At 48.2% G+C, this 16,118-nt stretch overlaps 1 protein-coding gene across 1 annotated transcript; it reads left to right on the top strand.

Annotated features, from left to right (window-relative positions):
• Positions 1 to 2,941: 2,941 nt before the first annotated feature.
• On the top strand, positions 2,942 to 14,442 carry LOC146019804 (cardiotrophin-2-like). Its single transcript, XM_083152370.1, has 3 exons — positions 2,942 to 3,023; positions 9,581 to 9,702; positions 11,241 to 14,442. The coding sequence occupies exons 1-3, from the start codon at positions 3,008 to 3,010 to the stop codon at positions 11,664 to 11,666; spliced, it is 564 nt and encodes a 187-aa protein (XP_083008496.1). The 5' UTR covers positions 2,942 to 3,007; the 3' UTR covers positions 11,667 to 14,442.
• Positions 14,443 to 16,118: the final 1,676 nt, after the last annotated feature.

The following is a 16,118-nucleotide window of genomic DNA, read 5'->3' as shown; positions in this document are numbered from 1 at the left end:
TTTCACCCCAGCTTCAGTCCAGTCACCCCCCAGATGCGACACAGGGTGGGCGAGATTTAAACCGGGTAGTAAATAATATTTTCAGTATAATTATGATGTGAAAGCAGTTGTCAAAAAGCTAGGTGGGCTTGCTGTGAAATAGGGTCTCTTGATGTTGGGCTGCAAACATTAATGCATTGATCATTCCTTGACCCAAAACTTCAATGGGTCCTGGGGTACGGATGTAAGAGAGAAGGGAGGGTTCCTTCCACAAGGCCCTAATAGCAGGATAATTAGTAACAGTACCTGCACCTGTAAGAGGCTGAAATAAGCTGTGTCAGGGTTTGGCTCAGAGCCTCACTACTTGGAGATATGGGGCGCAGGACTGTTCTGAGACACTGTGATTACTGGCTGTAAGTACTGTGCATATACCTGTGTTTGTGGTGGGGCACCAAGGCCCACCATCCGAAGAGAGGGAACCTGGTATGTTTAGTTAGTGCCCAGACAACTAGGATTTATGTTTATATTTTGTTTCATGTAGCGACTCCTAAATGCATGAAAATCCTGGACTGATGGTGTTTTCCTGGCTGCTGTGTGTTTGGAGGTTCCCCCAATACCACAAGGGCGCACCCCTACCCTGATCTCCTCACAATAAAATAACAAAAAATATTGCCTACCTGACCCTCTCCTGCCAGCACCTGTGGTGACACCTTTCTTATCAGTTACCTAGCTCCCCACAGGTGCTGGTAATCATACATTATCCATACCTCCCAGCATGCCCCTCTCCAGGAGGACACAATGCTCTGCTCCTGGCCTTCCCTGGTAATGAAGAATTGCCAGCACCTGTGGTGACACCTTTCTTATCAATGACCTAGCTCCCCACAGGTGCTGGCAATCATACATTATCCATACCTCCCAGCATGCCCCTCTCCAGGAGGACACAATGCTCTGCTCCTGGGCTTCCCTGGTAATGTATGATTGCCAGCACCTGTGGTGACACCTTTCTTATCGATGACCTAGCTCCCCACAGGTGCTGGCAATCATACATTATCCATACCTCCCAGCATGCCCCTCTCCAGGAGGACACAATGCTCTGCTCCTGGGCTTCCCTGGTAATGTATGATTGCCAGCACCTGTGGTGACACCTTTCTTATCAATGACCTAGCTCCCCACAGGTGCTGGCAATCATACATTACCAGGGAAGATAAGGAACAGAGCATTTTCTCCCTCATGGAGAGGGTCAGGTAGGCAACCCTGATATAATAAATGATAATAATTATAAAGAGGAAGGAATGTTGAACAGATCCATTGGTACATCACTGGTAAGAATAGAACAAAAATGGATTCTTCTTTCCTTCTTCTTCTTCCATTTATAACGGATCGTGGTTACAGCTGACAGTGGCGCTGGGAGGGGGGGCTGCTGGCGGCTATTTCTCAGTACTGGGCGCTGCAACTAGAGTAACATTGTTTAAAAATAATTCCAAATGTTGGGAAAGAGGAAGGGGTTAAATAAAAGTCAGGCCAAGCTGTCAGAGACGTATCCTGCCCCCATGTAACACACAGCATGACTGTAGGCGATACGGTAATCCTCTCCACACGCTCACTTCCTGGCTGGGACTAACAATCTCCAAGCATCGCTATGTCTGTCTCTGCCCAGCGGCTCTCCCCTGCACCCACTACTCTCATAGTATGGCATCATGTCTTTCCCCCAGTAACCCATTCATAGGCTCTCCATTCACCTCAGGCATCCAGTTACCCCCCCCCCCCACGGCACCCCCACGCACCTCAGGCTGCCAGTTACCCCCCCCCCCACTGCACCTCAGGCAGCCAGCTATCCCCCCACCGCACCTCAGGCATCCAGTTACCCCACCCCCACCCCCGCACCCCCACGCACCTCAGGCATCCAGTTACCCTCCCCCCCACCGCACCCCCACGCACCTCAGGCAGCCAGTTACCCCCCCACTGCACCTCAGGCAGCCAGCTATCCCCCCACCGCACCTCAGGCATCCAGTTAACCCCCCCCCCCCGCACCCCCACGCACCTCAGGCATCCAGTTACCCTCCCCCCCACCGCACCCCCACGCACCTCAGGCAGCCAGTTACCCCCCCTACTGCAACTCAGGCAGCCACCTATCCCCCCACCGCAACTCAGGCATCCAGTTACCCCCCCACCGCACCTCCACACACCTCAGGCAGCCAGTAAACCCCCCCCCCCTACTGCACCTCAGGCATCCAGTTACCCCCCCACCACACCCCCACACACCTCAGGCAGCCGGTAAGCCCCCCCCCCCCCCCCTACTGCACCTCAGGCGCCAGTTACCCCCCCTACTGCACCTCAGGCAGCCAGCTATCCCCCCACCGCACCTCAGGCATCCAGTTTACCCCCAACGCACCCCCACGCACCTCAGGCAGCCAGTAACCCCCCCTACTGCACCTCAGGCATCCAGTTACCCCTCCCCACTGCACCCCCATGCACCTCAGGCATCCAGTTACCCCCACTACTGCACCTCAGGCAGCCAGTTACCCCCCCCCACCGCACCCCCACGCACCTCAGGCATCCAGTTACCCCCACTACTGCACCTCAGGCAGCCAGTTACCCCCCCCCACCGCACCCCCACGCACCTCAGGCAGCCAGTAACCCCCCCCCTCCCCCCGCCTTCTGCACCTCAGGCAGACAGTTACCCCACTACTGCATTCATCCCATGGGGATCCGGTCTCCTCGTTACGTCTGGTGCATTTCTAGGTTTGTCTTGTTAGATCTCAGAGGTGCCGCCTGCACAAGTTACTGTAAATGTCAGCTCTTGGAGTCCATATGGAACTATGCCAGGTGCGGAGGCCTCCTGTTCTGGAGAACCCTCAGGTGGCTGGCATTGCAGCCAGACTCGCAGGGGGAGGGGGAAGGGGGACATCACAGAGAAGAAACTTCCAGGGAATTTGTTAGTATGCCAGAAGGGGAGGGGTGAGACAGGAAGGGAGCAGGCAGACAGCACTGGGGGAGAGACACTTGTGGAGCTGCTGCTGCTGCTGGGATGGAGGTCTTAGCAGGTAGGTTATGTGCAGTATATAACGCAGCCTGTAATGTCACGTGTGTATATAATATACATGTATGTGTTATATGATACACAGCAGGTTATGTGACCCTGATACCACATCAATTAGGGGATTAGGAGACAATCGTTTGACTTTGGAAAAAATATTTGTTGTGCTGAAAGTTTACGTAACTTGTGATTTGATGATGTGGAACTACAAGTCTCAGCATGCCTTGTCAACCAGATAGCCACTTACCTCTTTAGGACATTGTCGCTGATGACAGAAGTGACTGCTGTCTAGTTATTTGGGCTGGTGACAGCTGGGGGCGGTGACCTTGCTGGGTTTATAATCGGGCAGAGAGAAGGCGAGAGCGGCAGTGCGAGAAGGCGAGTAGGGCAGTATGGGGAGGGCAGAGGGGCGGTGCAAGAGGGGCAGTATGGGGAGGGCAGAGGGGCAGTACAGGGAGGGCAGAGAGGCAGCACAGCTTGCTGCACTCACCATGCTGAGGGCTCGGGGGCTTGCTGCACTCACCACAGTTTCTATTCTCCCTCTATGGGGGTCATGGACCCTCCCACAAGGGAGAACAGCCCCTGTCAGGCTCTTAACAGTTGGTATTCTGATGTAAAACAACTAAAAAAGTCAAATAAAAAATGTAGGCTCATAGCAACCAATAAAATTCTGCTTAATGCATATATGTAGAAAAAAATACCTAGAATCCCATTTAATTTTTTGGGAAGTTATAATAAATGAGGGCTCCCGGCAATGGACGCGCGAGTGTCCGAGCCAGCCACCAGATACGGGTATCTGGCGCGCTAGCAGCGCAGATAGGTATATCATACCCCAACATGTACGTACACACACAGACATTCTAGGGTTAATTTTGTTGGGAGCCAATAAGCCTACCAGAATATTTTTGGATTGTGGGAGGAAACCAGTGTACCCGGAGTAAACCCACGCAAGTACGGGGAGAATATACAAACTCCACACAGTTAGAGCCATGGTGAGGATCGAACCCATGACCTCAGCGCTGTGAGACAGTAATGCTAACCACTACACCATCCATACTGCCCCATATATATAACACATGGTGGGGATAGAACCCATGACCTCAGCGCTGTGAGGCAGTAATGCTAACCATTACACCATCCGTACTGCCCCGTATATATAACACATGGTGGGAATAGAACCCATGACCTCAGAGCTGTGAGGCAGTAATGCTAACCATTACACCGTCCTTACTGCCCCGTATATAGAACACATGGTGGGAATAGAACCCATGACCTCAGCGATGTGAGGCAGTAATGCTAACCATTACACCGTCCGTACTGCCCCGTATATATAACACATGGTGGGGATAGAACCCATGACCTCAGTGCTGTGAGGCAGCAATGCTAACCATTACACCATCCGTACTGCCCCGTATATATAACACATGGTGGGGATAGAACCCATGACCTCAGCGCTGTGAGGCAGTAATGTAACCATTACACCATCCATACTGCCCCGTATATATAACACATGGTGGGAATAGAACCCATGACCTCAGCGCTGTGAGGCAGTTATGCTAACCATTACACCGTCTTCTGTACTGCCCCGTATATATAACACATGGTGGGGATAGAACCCATGACCTCAGCGCTGTGAGGCAGTAATGCTAACCATTACACCATACATACTTCCCCGTATATATAACACATGGTGGGAATAGAACCCATTGCCTCAGTGCTGTGAGGCAGTAATGCTAACCATTACACCGTCCATACTGCAGTAATGCTAACCATTACACCGTCCATTACCGCTGTGAGGCAGTAATACACCATCATTACACCACCCGTACTGCCATTACACCGTCCATACTGCCCCGTATATATAACACATGGTGGGAATAGAACCCATGACCTCAGCGCTGTGAGGCAGTAATGCTAACCATTACACCATCCGTACTGCCCCGTATATATAACACATGGTGGGAATAGAACCCATGACCTCGGCGCTGTGAGGCAGTAATGCTAACCATTACACCATCCGTACTGCCCCGTATATATAACACATGGTGGGAATAGAACCCATGACCTCAGTGCCGTGAGGCAGTAATGCTAACCATTACACCATCCGTACTGCCCCGTATATATAACACATGGTGGGGATAGAACCCATGACCTCAGCGCTGTGAGGCAGTAATGCTAACCATTACACCGTCCATACTGCCCTGTATATATAACACATGGTGGGGATAGAACCCATGACCTCAGCGCTGTGAGGCAGTAATGCGTTGGACACGGTCCCCAATCAGTACACTGACACGGTCTCTGGCGCCAGAGCCGTGTGTGTCCCTGCCTGTTCTAGATCCACATGAGCGAGGGAGTGCACACAGGCACACCTCAGACTCAGCTCTGCGGTTGGAACGCAGGTTGTGGAACTACTGGCTCCAGCAAGCCTAACAGCAGCGCTGAAACGGCATCACATCCGTGTTCAAGCGCGTGCTGGTGGCTGCACTAAGTGAGCCTCAGGACTATTGTGATACATTGTATATGATAAAGTTACAAACCTGACTTATCCACATTACATGACTTTGGTAATATAAACAAGTCTTCCGTGCCACACTATATCTATTATAAATAATAACGGTGATAACGGGTAGTGGGGTCCCGCTAGGTGAGGATTCTTATCCTTTTTAAAAATCACTATTTGTTGTCTTATGTGTTGTCCAGTCCTTTTTATATCTTCGCAACTATTTTAAATGAACTCAATAAAAGTGATGTTTTACTAAGTATTATTTCTCTAGGTGCACCAAGAAAAGGCACTCTTTTCTGTCCTCCTTAAAACAGTAATGCTAACCATTACACCATCCGTGCTGCCCCGTATACTGTATATAACACATGGTGGGAATAGAACCCATGACCCCAGTGCTGTGAGGCAGTAATGTAACCATTACACCATCCGTACTGCCCCGTATATATAACACATGGTGGATATAGAACCCATGACCTCAGTGCTGTGAGGCAGTAATGTAACCATTACACCGTCCGTACTGCCCCGTATATATAACACATGGTGGGGATAGAACCCATGACCTCAGCGCTGTGAGGCAGTAATGCTAACCATTACACCATCCGTGCTGCCCCGTATACTGTATATAACACATGGTGGGAATAGAACCCATGACCCCAGTGCTGTGAGGCAGTAATGTAACCATTACACCATCCGTACTGCCCCGTATATATAACACATGGTGGATATAGAACCCATGACCTCAGTGCTGTGAGGCAGTAATGTAACCATTACACCGTCCGTACTGCCCCGTATATATAACACATGGTGGGGATAGAACCCATGACCTCAGTGCTGTGAGGCAGTAATGTAACCATTACACCATCCGTACTGCCCCGTATATATAACACATGGTGGATATAGAACCCATGACCTCAGTGCTGTGAGGCAGTAATACTAACCATTACACCGTCCATACTGCCCTGTATATATAACACATGGTGGGGCTAGAACCCATGAACTCAGCACTGTGAGGCAGTAATACACCATCATTACACCACCCGTACTGCCCCGTATATATAACACATGGTGGGGATAGAACCCATGATCTCAGTGCTGTGAGGCAGTAATGTAACCATTACACCATCCGTACTGCCCCGTATATATAACACATGGTGGGGATAGAACCCATGACCTCAGTGCTGTGAGGCAGTAATGCTAACCACTACACCGTCCGTAGTGCCCCAAATATATAACACATGGTGGGGATAGTACCCATGACCTCAGTGCTGTGAGGCAGTAATGCTAACCATTACACCATCCGTACTGCCCCGTATATATAACACATGGTGGGAATAGAACCCATGACCTCAGTGCTGTGTGGCAGTAATGTAACCATTACACCGTCCATACTGCCCCATATATATAACACATGGTGGGGATAGAACCCATGACCTCAGTGCTGTGAGGCAGTAATGCTAACCATTACACCATCGGTACTGCCCCGTATATATAACACATGGTGGGGATAGAACCCATGACCTCAGTGCTGTGAGGCAGTAATGTAACCATTACACCGTCCGTACTGCCCCGTATATATAACACATGGTTTGCGGAAGCGTCCTTCTTTCTCCTCCACACAGGTTGGGCTAGGGATGGACATCAGAAGACCACCATCAAATGATAGCTGGGCATCCACCATCGAGCTTTCAATGTGACATTCACTGACCATCGTATGTAAAGAATTGGACAGAAAAAAAACATTCATATGATTGGCGCATGTGCTAAAAAAAGCCCTCTTGTGTGCATGGGCAAACATCTTCAGCATGACCACACATGCGCAGAAGCACTGCAGCGTGGCTGGCTGGGGGGGCGGCACCATCGGAACACCATCGAATGTTTACCAGATTTATTTAGCACCATCTGGGAGATGTAACAACACAAAATTATATATATGAGGGAGAGAGAGAGATATCGGCACCACTAATATCATTAACGATATTGGCAGTGCGGCTGCACGAATGACTGGGGCAAAAATCGCATAATGTACAGTATTCCAAGCTTTTGCTCTATAACAATGCACTTGCCGATGCCGGGTCCCCCCGTCTGCATTGACGTACTGGGCCATGCGTCGGCTAATATATACTTTCTTGTACATTCATACCACATGAATAACAATGGATAAATGTATCATAGCAATAGTCCAATAGGGCAATTATATTAAGCTCCCGTCTTTATGTTATGGATAATTGGTAGTTGCCAAGAGCAACTGTTCTTGGATTATGATAGTTACTGGTTACTGCCAGATGGGAAATCAACAGTGAGGTCACTGGGGAGTAATGAAGCTCTCAGCTGTGTAATATTCCCCCCATCATGGTAATAAGGGGGCGGGGCCACACCCTTCCCACCTTGTCTATATTGCCCGGTATTCTGCTGATTATTGTATCCGAGCATTTCACTTTCCACACTGCCCACAGACGCTGTATTATCTGGTGACACAGTCCTAATATGTAATCTATATAACGTTCCCACAATTCATCTACACCCGGCGGGTTGGGACAATGGCCTCTGTAGTTTATCAGATGTATTAAGCCTGGTAAAGTGATAAAGCAGTAATAAAATGGAAGGTGATAACGCACCAGCCAATCAGCTCCTAACTATCATTTTTCAAATACCGCTGGTGCATTATCACCCTCCATTTTATTACTGCTTTATCACTTTACAAGGTAATATTACATATGCCCCATTGTGAGGTTGCAGTGATAACCAGGGGGGGGCTCCTGAGGTGACGGCTGCAGAGCAGTTCATAATTCAAATAGGGGAGGTCCACCAACTGCCACTCCAAACTGGCTCACTGGTAGTTGGTGTGGATCCCCTATTTGAATTTTGGACTGTGCTGCAGCCCTTCCGCAGGAGCCACCACTGGTGATAACTGCTGTTCTGCATTGCTGTAAGATGTGTTATCACTGCAATTTAACATTGCTGCACCTGCCAGAGATCTCCTGTGTTAGCGAGGGGGGGTGTTCACTGCCCAGTAACAGGCCAACATGATTCACTCCCTATCACTTCCCCCTATGTACAGCAGTCTCCAGTTATTGGCTCCAGGAGATGTCCCACAGGTGTCAGGTGTCTTACTGTAATGTCATCTGTGTCACTGCTAAGCCCTGTTTGCATTCCCTGCGTTCCTAATTATTATAGCACCTACTCTATGCAGCACTGTGCAGTCACAGAATATTCACCACGTTGCTACCGGTTACATAATTCCCTCTCGCAGGTAAACACACGCACATCTGGTATCTGGCCAGACTGCCGACGTAGCATATTAATGCACAATTTAGGGTTAGGTTAAAGAGTGAAAAATGCTGCATGGACATTTGACTGTCAACATAAAGATCATGTCGATGTTCTCAGTGTTGACATTCTGAACATCAATATATATAATACCATATTATTATACAATATTCACAGTACTGGACAGGCAGTATACTAGTCACAAAGTAAACCCTAATATTCCCGATATACAGTAACTATAATACGACGCAGCAACACAAAGCAAGAACTGCCCTGCATGTGCGCGCTTGCATGCTGAGGGGAATCTAGGACCCAGCGCTGCAGGGCAGGAATGGCAGCCACACGTACCACAGTGATACGGTTTTACGGTGCTGTAGGAAGACTCATTTGACTTCCCCTTGACTGCAATATCCCTACTAGCACATGACAAACCATTCCAGGATGGGATCCCTTTGCCTGCCTCTCCTCAGGCAGACGGAGCGGTGGGTGTGACGTACCGGTGTTTCGGTGGTAAACACCTGGTGGATGGTTACATAACCTCTCAGGAATCTGCTCTAGCCAGGGACATAATTGGGAGGTGTTGATGTTGTAATAATGGCTCCATTATCTCTCTGACAGTCTGTCTGCTCCACTGACTGAGCTGTAGCTGGAACCGGCTGCTGACTTATTGAAGCGCTCTCTGATCGTGTATTTCCCCTGTATATAAATATTAATGAATGATCGTGCTACATTCACCTGTTGGTAAGAAGGCCGCCCTACTTCATGTAACATCCGTCTCCTCTTCTTGCCAGTGGACCGCCAGTCCAGCTTTCTGAGCATCCAGCTGGAACAAGATGGGAAGAAGGCCAAGCAACAGGCGTACCTTCTGGTGTCCTTGGCCAGGATACAGGCAGCCAGCCTAGAGAGAGACTATGTAAGTGCCAACTGGGGTCAGACACAGATACAATGAGGGGGGAGGGAGGCTGGTTTTTGGTTTCTGGACATTTACCTTCATTTTACTATGCAAAACACTAGAGAAGAGCCTTGAAATCACTAAGGGGAGGAGGCAGGGTTGGACTGGCCCATAGGGGTACAGGAAGAACCTATTGTTTGAGAACCCTCCCCCGCCTCTGGGGACCAGGTCCCAGACTGTGCACTTGAATTATACAGTATGATAGGAAGACCAAGTAGTATGTAGTATTTACTTGGGATAATCTTCCTCTCGTATGTCCATATCCGCTTGTTGACTCTTCTATATTGTGGAAGTCTAGGTACACACACGCCATTTTGTGATAGTATGGCCGCCATTTTGGTTCGCAGAGTTGCGCAAATAAAGTTTCCATACCCGAGTATGTGTGACAATGTGGACCAGAAGAGTAGACATACTATCACACATAAATTCATAATAACACACTTACACGAAATGAAATATAGTTAAAAGGTTTAGAACGCCACACATAGCTTAGTTAGCCCTGCACACACCTGTCTATATCGTGTTTAGTACCGTTCCGCTCAGTTCATTATGCGAAGTATTCCGGTCATTGCGAATATGTCGCAATGTACATTGCCCGATAGATATGGACATAATCCATATTCCAGAGACAGTTTCTGTTGTAAGTAGTTAACAAAGGAAACTAGCTCAAACCGGTTCTTATCCTTGCTGACGCCGAAACCACCAAACAAAGGACTCTTAAAGTTCACTCCCCTGCACCTGGTCAGACCAGGTACAGCGTCTAACCTCCAATCACAGTGGACCGGACATATGATCTCTGACCAATGAGAATGGCCTTTGACCTCCCCCTTCTGACCCTATAAGATAGGCGACCCGGAGCAGGCTCGGTCTCTTCGGCACATCTACTTTCCCTGGACCTTCCTACCGGACTATCGCTCATTCCTGAACGATAGTGAGCTCTGACCGGACTGCGCTTCGCATACTAGATGACCACGGTAAACGGTTGCATTTCACGGTATTTATTCTTAAAGTATTGTTGGCTGATTGTGTCTTGTATTATTGTATTCTTTCCCCTTAGCAGAGTTTGTTAGTATTCATTGTTAGTAGATTGTATCACTTGTTATACCTGTTTATTCTTATTTCTGTAACCCCCTTTTGTCCATTAGGGACTTTAATACAACCTTTTATATGGAGTTCTAACCTCCTTACTTCTATTCAGTGGTCGTGTCTGGTTATTCGCATAATAGCGATAAGGTACATTGCGGACTCTGTCCTTTAAAGTATATTCGCAGAATTAGAGACAAAGTCCTGCGAAGGGATCTCTTATCAAGGTATTGGTTCTTAAGTGTGTAACATACAATTAAAAGGTACGCTACGCTGCGCTACGTTTTGTTCGCACGTAGCTAGGTATAAAGGGTAAGCAGGTTACGGACACATTACGTAACCTGCGCTTTTCACATATTGTATCTCTGGTAATAATCATATCGCCATTAACAATATGTCTTCTACTCTTCCCACAGCTCAGTCATCAAGGCCCGCCCTACTCAGTGAATGGCCGTGTTCCGCAGATAAAACTTGACGGTCTGCCCAGTCTAGATCAAGATGCGCTCCCTTCATCCCCCTGGAGGCGCTTAACCTTGGCTCTCGCGGCTTTCTCCTCGTTGAGTGGATGGTTTGCATCAGTTCGTCTCTGGCAACAATCCCTCAACCCTCAAGCACGGGACCTCCTCCATCTCCTGGAGGTGTCTGGGAGTAATTGTAAAGCAATAACTTCTAACCTGGCTGGCCTCCTTGTACTACAGGATGTCTCATCTCCACCTCCGACAACACTTACCGCCGTTTATAAGCAGAAGGCCGCTGGCTACATGGTGTGCAAGTGTTTTACCGAATGGCTTGGCCAAACCGAGAGAGACTTGGTGATTGTGTTAGCAGAGAGTTCGGTGTAGGACTTCTCCTGGCATGGATGTCACCTAGCCTTTAGTCAGACAGTTGTTGATGATACTACTTTAGATTCTGCTTCTGTGTGGACTGTTACAGTAGATCTCTGAATATAAAGAATGTCTCGTATTGGATAAATGTCATCCCGAAGAGGTAGGACGAAGGTGGCCACATTGCTGTAGGGGGTTATATGGACGAACTTCTTCTTCTTCAGGTTATATTTTGTAGAAACTCCCAACGCCAGATTAACAAGCCAAACTAGTACTGTCAATGTACGTCTCCTCCGAGATGACTCTAGACATGGACATCTGTTCAATTTTCTATTACAATCAATCTCTATTGCAACTTGATCCTTTTTAATCCCGTGATCACCTGTCCTCTCCCATCGTCTCTTTTTTACCACACTCACTCATACAGTCCTTTATTGAAGGCACACATTTCAAATACTCTCATACTGTACTTCCCATACAGGAGCAAATAAGGCCATGAGTAAGGTGTCTGACTGCAATATGGAAGGCCATGCGTTCGAATTCTGGGTATGAAAATATTTTGAAATGTGTGCTTTAAATAAAGGAGGATGTATTGGGCATGACTGCCAAGAAATGTGTGATGTGAAATAAAGGATGATGTAACTAAATGACAAAGAGCCCTCAAATGAAGTGTATAAATGATAGGGGTTAGACAATGGCTTTTCAGGCCAAGGGCATTAGAATCCCTGTCCATACTGTAATTCTAATACGGGTGTGAGAGTCACTCGCTAGTTTCCTCTGTATTAGAGTTGCCGGCTGCTGTGGACCAATGGGAGTAAAGGTCACAGTGTGCATATAAAAATGCACGTATGTATGTTACAATGCTTATATATTACCTTATTGATTTAAGGTTACCCAAGAGGAATTTTTGCTTTATCGTTAATGAACTTCTGGCTTGTTTATAGAGCAATAACTTTGGTTTGGGAACCTGTTACCTCCTGGTCCTCCTCCATGCACATTGAATGTGAAGGTTCCGTGAATGAGGGTATGACCGAACGATCACCTCCCTCCCCCTCTCAGTGATTGTATGGGTGTGGGTCATTTGGTCTACAATAAGATGGTCGACATGCTGAAAGGTTGACTTGGGACAAGGTCGACATGGGTTTAGGTCCACAGGTCATTAGGTCGACATGAGTTTAGGTCGACAATGAAAAGGTTGACATAGGGTTTTTCACTGTTTTTTACGCCGAATGTCGACACAGTCGATATGAACACTGAAACGTAGCACCGCATCCCCTCGCATGGCCCGCTGTGCTCACCATGCTTCGGGCACGGTGCCTCGCTACATTCGGCACACTATTTTATTCTCCCTCCACGCCCTAGTGGATGGTAGATCATGAAATACCGCCTGTCGGCACATGTCGGCTCCAAAAACAGTAATAAAAAGTCATGTCGACCTTGCCCATGTTGACCTAATGTTTGTGTCGACCTAAAGCCATGTCGACCTAATGACCTGTAAACCTAGACCCATGTTGACCTTTGAGCATGTCGACCTAATGGTATTGACCCAATGCTTGTCGACCATCTTGCTGTAGACATAGAAACATAGAAACATAGAATTTGACGGCAGATAAGAACCATTTGGCCCATCTAGTCTGCCCCTTTTTTACCCTTCAGGTAAACTCAACCCTTTTTAATCCTTATTTCTTTGTAAGAATATTCATATGCCTATCCCAAGCATGTTTAAATTGTTCTACTGTCTTAGCCTCTACCACCTCTGATGGGAGGCTATTCCACTTATCCACTACCCTTTCTGTGAAGTAATTCTTTCTAACATTTCCCCTGAACCTACCTCCCTCCAGTTTCAGTGCATGTCCTCGTGTTCTATTACTTGTTTTCCTTTGAAGAAAATTTCCCACCTGTACTATGTTAAAACCCTTGATATATTTGAAGATTTCTATCATGTCCCCCCTTTCCCTTCTCTGCTCCAAACTATACATGTTAAGATCTTTTAGTCTATCCAGGTAAGTTTTGTGATGTAGGCCATGAACCATTTTAGTTGCCCTTCTTTGTACACTCTCCAATGTATTTATATCCTTCTGAAGATATGGCCTCCAGAACTGGACACAGTATTCCAGATGAGGTCGTACCAATGACCTATAAAGTGGCATTATTACGTCTTTTTTTCTACTACTGATTCCTCTCCCTATGCAACTAAGCATCTGACTAGCCTTCCTCATTGCTTTGTTACATTGCCTCCCTGCCTTTAAGTCACTTGAAATAGTGACTCCTAGATCTCTTTTCTCCTCAGTAGTTTCCATTATAGTACTGTATATGTTAACACCTTGATACTATATTGAGCCTTTGGGTTTTTGAGTCCCAAGTGCATAATTTTGCATTTTTTAGCATTAAACTGTAGTTGCCATTCTCTTGACCAATTCTCAAGTTTACTTAGATCATCAGTCATTTGATTTACCCCTCCTGGTGTGTCTACTCTGTTGCATATCTTTGTATCATCTGCAAAAAGGCATACTTTCCCTTCAATACCATTTGCAATGTCACTAACAAAGATATTAAAGAGCACTGGTCCAAGTACAGATCCCTGGGGTACTCCACTGGTAACATGTCCCTCCATAGAATGCACTCCATTTACGACAACTGTCTGTTTCCTATCCTGCAACCAGGTTCTTATCCATTTAATGACATAATGACCGTATCCCGATTGTATTTCTAGGAAAACTTTATATATATATTTTGTAAATCTGCTTTAATCTAGATACTTTTATAAAGAACTTTTTATTAAAATGTGCTGAAAATATAAGGAATGTCAGTGGTTATTTGTTATGTGCCGCGTAAGACCATGTATGTCTGCAATCTGTTCAGTAGCCATACAATCTCTTATATACTTAGCCAGATCTGTCACTCAGCCCCTGTGTATATAATGTTCCCGCCCAGCGGGATAAACAAACACGCCCCCCCTAGGGAAAAGAAACCACCACCCCCTTGACATCACCTCCCCCCGCCCAGCCAGGGCTACCAGTACACGCCCACCGTCCACCATTACTCCAAAGCCACCAGTTGAGCGGCAGGTCTGGTCGCAACCCCCCCTCCCCTCTGCCAGCACCCCCATCCCCCACTCCCGCGATTCACAGGCCCCCCATGCCCTCCCCACCCACGCTTCGCGGCACACACCCCCCCCCCGCGATTCACGCCACACACACACACCCCTCCCGCGATTCGCGGACCCTCCCGCAATTCGCAGCAACCCCCTGCGACCCCCCTCCCATGATTCACACCCCCCCAGCCCCCCTCCCGCGATTTGCGGAACCCCGCCCGCGAATTGCGGACACCTGCGACCCCCCTCCCGCGAGTCTAGACACACACACACCCCCCCGCACCACCCCTCCCGCGATTCACGACACCCCCCGCGCCCCTCCAACGGTTCACGGCATCCCCGCGCCCCATCCCACGATTCACGGACCACCGCAACCCCCCTTCAGTGGTTCACGGACCCCCGCAACCCCCCCTTCCGCGATTCACTGACCCCCACAACCCCCTCCGGCGATTCACGCCCCCCCCTTCCCGCGATTCACGCCCCCCTCCGCGATTTGTGGACCCCCTCCCGCAACTGGCGGACCCCCGCGCCCCCCCCTTCCACCAATTCCACCCCCCCAGCGGACCCCCGCGACCCCGCTCCCGCATTTCACGTACCCCCGTGAGAATGGGGGATCCTGTACCGCCACAAGCAGGTGCCGCCCCTATGTGGGAAATCCGGCCCTGGCTGCTGCGCTGCAGGTTCCCCCACTGCCAGTAGTGTCCCCACGGTCCTCTGCACCAGCGCCACAACTTTTATCAATGTCTTGCCCACATACCACTATTATACAGCCTCCTGCTCTCATGCACCCCCTTACTCCCTCCCAGTGGGAGGAGACGCTCACCCACTGCCGGGAGCTGCATACTGTCCCCCACCCTCCTCCAGTTCTAGGGATGCCCATCGACCATCAATGATTTCAAATCATCGATGGTTTATGGCCGATGTTGAATACTTTTGCCATCGATGTGGGAGGACCAGATGGTTTCCCTACATCGATGGCAAAGGAGAACCGATCAAGTTTCAAAATTTTTGGAGGTATGCATTCAATCTAATACACACTACATACATACAGACACACACAGCATACATACATACATACATACATAGACACCCAAACACAGCATACAACACACACACACACTGCATGCATACATACATACATACATACACACATACATACACACCCAAACACAGCATACAACACACACACACACACACACACTGCATACATACATACATACATACATACATACACACACACAACATACATACATACATACATACATACACACCCAAACACAGCATACATACACACACACACACACACACAAAACACACACAGCATACATACATACATACATACATACATACATAGACACCCAAACACAGCATACATA

Source organism: Crinia signifera, chromosome 7 (assembly GCF_055691185.1).
Source record: "Crinia signifera chromosome 7, ASM5569118v1, whole genome shotgun sequence".
NCBI classification, from domain to species: Eukaryota; Metazoa; Chordata; class Amphibia; order Anura; family Myobatrachidae; genus Crinia; species Crinia signifera.
The sequence above is the reverse complement of the archived record's forward strand: the minus strand, read 5'-3'. Positions and strand labels throughout refer to the sequence as shown.

Bases quoted from the DNA above. Each gene is read 5' to 3' on its own strand.
- LOC146019804 (XM_083152370.1), top strand. The intron at 9,703-11,240 runs GTAAGTGCCAAC...CTCTTCCCACAG, and splicing joins CCAGCCTAGAGAGAGACTAT to CTCAGTCATCAAGGCCCGCC.